General features: G+C 37.4%; 1 protein-coding gene across 1 annotated transcript in view; it reads left to right on the top strand.

Moving 5' to 3' along the window:
- LOC107565507 (gastrula zinc finger protein XlCGF57.1-like) overlaps positions 1-6,413 on the top strand; it is an 8,800-nt gene extending 2,387 nt beyond the window's left edge. Inside the window, exon 2 of the mRNA XM_016250748.1 lies at positions 4,420-6,413. Coding sequence (XP_016106234.1) covers positions 4,420-6,173 — 1,754 coding nt within the window. The 3' untranslated portion in view covers positions 6,174-6,413. The remainder of the gene's footprint in view (positions 1-4,419) is intronic.

The following is a 6,413-nucleotide window of genomic DNA, read 5'->3' as shown; positions in this document are numbered from 1 at the left end:
AAAGGAACACTCCACTATTTTTGAAAATTGGCTCATTTTCCGACTCCCCTAGAGTTAAACGGTTGAGTTTATACTGTTTTCGAATCCGTTCAGCCGATCTCTGGGTCTGGCGGTAGCACTTTTAGCTGTAGCTTAGCATAGATCATTGAATCTGATTAGACCGTTAGCATCTCGCTCAAAAATGACCACATTTTTTTTAGTACACGATGTAACTACAGAAGAGTCAAGTTTTAAATGGGAAAAATATAGAAACTCTTTGGTCGTTTTTGAGCGAGATGCTAACGGTCTAATCAGATTCAATGATCTATGCTAAGCTACAGCTAAAAGTGCTACCGCCAGACCCGGAGATCGGCTGAACGGATTCGAAAACAGTATAAACTCAACCGTTTAACTCTAGGGGAGACGGAAAATGAGCCAATTTTCAAAAATAGTGGAGTGTTAGGGGAGTCGGAAAATTAGCCTATTTTCAAAAATAGTGGAGTGTTCCTTTAAAAAATGTGAAGTTAAACTAACAATACCACCGCACAGATTCATTTGTTAGGTGGTCTGAGACATAAGTTCTTGTATTTATTAAATTGAGGGCTGAATATGATAACTCCTTTACTGGGGATAAAAACTCTGCCAGTCCACAACAATAAGACAAGTAGATAAGGCTACTTAATAATTAGATAAGTCTTTCAGTTGTATTTTTATTTATATATATATATATATATATATTAATAAAATGAAACACAGTGTCAGGGGGTAGGGGTGAAAATATTTCCCTAAGAAATGGGACACCACTGCTATACCGTTACACGTCATCATACGTCATCTAAAGGCTTATTTATACTTCTGCGTCGGACCTACGCCGTAGCCTGACGTGCACCTCTCCAAAAATCTAGGGGGGTGAAAACTTTTGAACAGAATGAAGAAGTCCACATTTTTCTTATTTTGTTGAAATATAGTTTTTTTTCCCGTTTAGTACTGCCCTTCGGAAGCAACAGACGATACTTGCATGTTTCCCGCAAGACAAATTAAGAACAATTTACCCTGATCTTCACATTCAAAAATGTTCACCCCCCGAGAAATGGGAAGGGCTAAGGGGTAGAAATGGGATTGGGCCTTATTGTTCTGCTGTCATGCTAGACATGTCCACAGATGTTTTAGGCAAACTTGATGATCCAGAAATATGTCATTTTCTAACCTTAAGATTGCAGCCCTGTCTTAATCATTTTCATAAGTCTTTTATTTTCTCTTCTTTTAGGACAGTTCTGGAGAAAATGGGTCTGCTGGGAAACTTAAAAATGTAATGAATGAAGTTGTTCTGTACATTACTTTTGTAATTTTAAGTTATTTGTAAATGAAGCAAAGTAATTTCTGTGCATTGTTTTATTTTTGTATTAAAAGTTGAAACTTGTAAATAAAAGGCAAGAAGTAGTTCTGGAAATTGTTTATTTTAGCAAAGCAAGTTATAATTTGTAAGTGAAAATAAAACCTTCATTAAAAGTATTATCTTTCATACTGTAAGAGTAAATTTATGCAAGTGAACGTCGCTTTATTGTTCATCCCAAAGAGGCACAAAATCACTTTCACAGACTTTCACATTAACTGTTCCCTCCTGGTGGAGTGACCTGCCCAACTCAATCCCAGCAGCTGAGTCCTGAACCATCTTCAAGAAACAGCTAAAAACACATCTCTTCAATCTTTATTTGACCCTCTAACTCTAGTACTCTCTATTCTAATTCTATTCTTTAAAAAAAATGTCCTTTTTAGACTTGCACTATTCATTTGCTGCTTGTTTTCTTAAAAAAAAACTAACACTAGCTTTTCTAATCCTTTTGTATTCTATCTATTTGTTTTCTTTTTATTTATTATACAATTAACAAAAGCAAAAAAGGCCTTTTAACAGTAGCTTGCTATATTCTTTTTCTATTCTATCTGTTTTATTTTTATTTATTATATAATAAAAAAAAACTTGTTATGTGTACTACATTAAGCTAACTGAGGCTTGTTCTAGCACTTGCATATCATTGCTCTTTTGTTGATGTTGATTGCTTCCATTGTCCTCATCTGTAAGTGACTTTGGATAAAAGCGTCTGCTAAATGATTAAATGTAAATTAAAGGTGTGTATTCTGCAGAAAAAACTTTATATATGATGGTCTTGCTTTAATATTACTGCTGCACTACTGTATGTTGAATTTTACTAGTGAATATGTTCAAGGTTGTTACATTTGAAATACTTTATATAGGCTACTGTTGGGCAGTTCAATGTACAACAGTGCATCATATTGAAAAAGACAGTAGTGTAGTGTAGTGTTGCTGTCCCGTGAGGAAAAACAACAACAAAAAAACTTGGTACTTCTCATTTGTACGTGAATACAAGGAATGCATTTCGTTACACTCCACCACTTTGTTATTTCGCAGATGAAAGGAACAAAGTTTATTGCTAGAATATTAACAAATAGTTGCTAATTACAACTGCATCCGATATCGAAGGCTGACTGTTCTTGTTGCCTAGCAACTGTGACAGCTTCCGTTGACGAGCAGCAGTAAGTTTGTAAGTGGACTTTTTATATTCTGCTGCATAAAACTAAACAGTGTTGAAAACCTGTTTAAATATGTTCACCATGGTCCATTTATGTACATGATAATCAATAATACAATTAACAAAAGCAAAAAAGGCCTTTTAACAGTAGCTTGCTATATTCTTTTTCTATTCTATCTGTTTTATTTTTATTTATTATATAATAAAAAAAAACTTGTTATGTGTACTACATTAAGCTAACTGAGGCTTGTTCTAGCACTTGCATATCATTGCTCTTTTGTTGATGTTGATTGCTTCCATTGTCCTCATCTGTAAGTGACTTTGGATAAAAGCGTCTGCTAAATGATTAAATGTAAATTAAAGGTGTGTATTCTGCAGAAAAAACTTTATATATGATGGTCTTGCTTTAATATTACTGCTGCACTACTGTATGTTGAATTTTACTAGTGAATATGTTCAAGGTTGTTACATTTGAAATACTTTATATAGGCTACTGTTGGGCAGTTCAATGTACAACAGTGCATCATATTGAAAAAGACAGTAGTGTAGTGTAGTGTTGCTGTCCCGTGAGGAAAAACAACAACAAAAAAACTTGGTACTTCTCATTTGTACGTGAATACAAGGAATGCATTTCGTTACACTCCACCACTTTGTTATTTCGCAGATGAAAGGAACAAAGTTTATTGCTAGAATATTAACAAATAGTTGCTAATTACAACTGCATCCGATATCGAAGGCTGACTGTTCTTGTTGCCTAGCAACTGTGACAGCTTCCGTTGACGAGCAGCAGTAAGTTTGTAAGTGGACTTTTTATATTCTGCTGCATAAAACTAAACAGTGTTGAAAACCTGTTTAAATATGTTCACCATGGTCCATTTATGTACATGATAATCAATAATAGAATAAATCACATTTTGGTAAGATATGTCAACATTAACCGCTTTATATTGTGTATTTTTTCATGTCATTACAATGTTCAAGTAAGTCGAAACCCAATACTTATATTTAAAGTAGGGCTGTCAGTTTAACGTGTTAAATTAATTAATTAGTTATGAAAAAAATAACGCGATTAAAATATTTTAACGCCGTTAACGCACTGGATTTTATACAACAGTTAAGTAAGTTAATATTGTGCTATATTTGAAACAAAATATTGTTTTTGTAAATTTTGCCAACGAGCAACACAGCGATATTTAGTTTCTGAATGAATCCGCGTTTTGAACGAATCGTGTGAATCAGTGATTCAAAGCCCTATTAGAGCCGTTTACTGAATTCCTGAATGAATCAGCCGCTTGAACGAGTCGACTCATAAAGACTTTTACCGCCACCTGCTGGCTGTTTTAGTGTCTTCTTTAGAGTATCTATTTAAATAAATAAATAAACATTAAAGGGATAGTTCACAAAAAATAAAAAAATCATCAGTAACGCTACTCACCCTCATGTTGTTTCAAACCTGAATAATTTACTTTCTTTTGTACAACATAGAAGGTATTTTGAAGACTGTTGGTAACTAAGCTGTTTTTGGTCACTAGTGACTTACTGAGAATACTGAGATGTTTCTCAAATTATCTTCTTTTATGTTCCATACTTTGTTAGGCCATTGTAGCCTAAACATTTAACACGATAATAGCTTTAAATGATCTTTTGGGGGTATTTTCACAGCCATATTTAGTTTGTGATTAACAACCCGAAAAACTATCGGCATGGATTTTTGCCGATAGTTTCAGCAATCAACTATCGGTGCCGATTAATCGGCAAAACTGATATCGATCGACCTCTAGTCAGAATTACCTTTAAGCATCACTTAAATTGAAATTTATACTTTAGTGTTTCTAGTTTCACTTTTCTTGAACTGATTTATTTTTGACTATTTAATATATTTTAATTTTAGACCACATGGAGGTGAAAGAGGAAAGAGAAGAACCGAGTGACATCAAGGAGAACCACTTTATTGAAATGCCTGAAGATTTTAAAGTTGGAGAAGAGTCTTTAACTGAAACAACAGAAGCCACAAATTCGTTCTCCTGCCCTCAGTGTGAAAAGACCTTCACACATAAAGGAAACCTTAGGGATCACATAAAAATTCACATCGGAGAGAAGCCTTACGCATGTCGTCTGTGTGGAAAAAGTTTCATTCACAAAGGACACCTTAACGATCACATGAGGATTCACACGGGAGAGAAGCCTTACGCGTGCCATCTGTGTGGAAAGAGCTTCACGTGTAAAGGAAGCCTTAATGGTCACATGAGAATTCACACGGGAGAGAAACCGTTCACGTGCCACCTGTGTGGAAGGAGTTTTACGTGTAAAGGGAGTCTTACGTGTCATGTGCGGATTCACACGGGAGAGAAGCCGTTCACTTGCCCTCAGTGTGAAAAGAGCTTCTCACATAAAGGAAGCCTTAAGTGTCACATGAGAATTCACATCGAAGAAGGGCCTTTCACATGCAATCAGTGCGGGAAGAATTTCACACAGCAAGAATACCTTAAAAATCACATACGAATTCACACCGGAGGCAAGCCTTTCACGTGCCACCTGTGTGGAAAGGGTTTAACGTGTAAAGGAAGCCTCAGGTGTCACATGCGAATTCACACGGGAGAAAAGCCATTCACGTGCCTTCAGTGCGGAAAGAGCTTCACAAATAAAGGAAACCTTAAGATTCATGCAAGGATTCACACGGAAGAGAGCCCTTTGACTTGCCTTCAGTGTGGAAAGTGTTTCACGCACAAAGAAAACCTTAAGTGTCACATGAGAGTCCACACCGGAGAGAAGCCGTTCACTTGTCATAAGTGCGGAAAGAGCTTCGCTCGGAAAGTAATCCTTCAGAATCACATAAAAACTCACTCCGGAGAGAAGCCTTACACGTGCAACCAGTGCGGAAAGAGATTCACAGATAAAGGGTACATCAAGCGTCACATGCGAAGTCACACCGGAGAGAAGCCGTTCACATGCCCTCAATGCGGAAAGAGTTTCACGCATAAAGGAAACCTTAAAATTCACATCAGAATTCACACCGGAGAGAAACCCTCCAAGTGTCCTCAGTGCGAAAAGAGCTTCACACATAAAGGACAGCTTAAAGATCACATGAGAATCCACACCGGAGAAAAGCCCTACACGTGTCCTCAGTGCGGAAAGAGCTTCAAATGTAAAGGACACCTCAAGACACACATAAGAACTCACACCGGAGAGAAGCCTTACTCGTGCCACGAGTGCGGCAAGAGCTTCACAGTTCAGAGAAGCCTAAACATGCACATGAAATATCATTCAGGAGAGAAATTGCATGAGTGCTCTGAGTGCGGCAAGAGGTTTGCAGAGAGCAACACTTTCAAAACGCATTTGCTCATTCACTCTGAAGAACGGCCGTTTAGTTGCGATCAGTGCGGGAAAAAGTTTATTCTGGCGGCGCGATTAAAAGCACACCTGAAGCTTCATACGCATGAGAGACCCTACTTATGCTCTTTGTGCGGAGAGAGTTTCAAACTGCTCGGCAGCTTAAAATCGCACCAGAAAATACACGCCAGTGAGAAATCGCATGTGTGTCCTGAGTGCGGTAAGGCTTTTACTAGAGCGACATACTTGAAACGGCACCAGCGGACCCACGCTGGAGAAACCCCTGGAAAGGGTTCATTAGTTCAAGAACCCTAAAACCACAAGAATGCATACTGGAGAGAAGCCAAGCCAAGGATTTTCAGTGTAGCTCGACCCGACTGTGTGACCCTACATTGGACAAACAGTTTGAAAAATTGATTTTAAGCACATCGATTTATCTACTGCTTCACATTATCCAGAGTAGAGCAATGCAAAGTTTGTCTTCGGTAATGAGTAAATAGTGTGAGATTCAGGTAAAGTAGAATTTCACCCAAAATGGTGCTTTAATCTAAGAGG

Source organism: Sinocyclocheilus grahami, unplaced genomic scaffold (assembly GCF_001515645.1).
Source record: "Sinocyclocheilus grahami isolate Dianchi unplaced genomic scaffold, SAMN03320097.WGS_v1.1 scaffold1006.1, whole genome shotgun sequence".
In the NCBI taxonomy this organism is placed as follows: domain Eukaryota; kingdom Metazoa; phylum Chordata; class Actinopteri; order Cypriniformes; family Cyprinidae; genus Sinocyclocheilus; species Sinocyclocheilus grahami.
The sequence above is the reverse complement of the archived record's forward strand: the minus strand, read 5'-3'. Positions and strand labels throughout refer to the sequence as shown.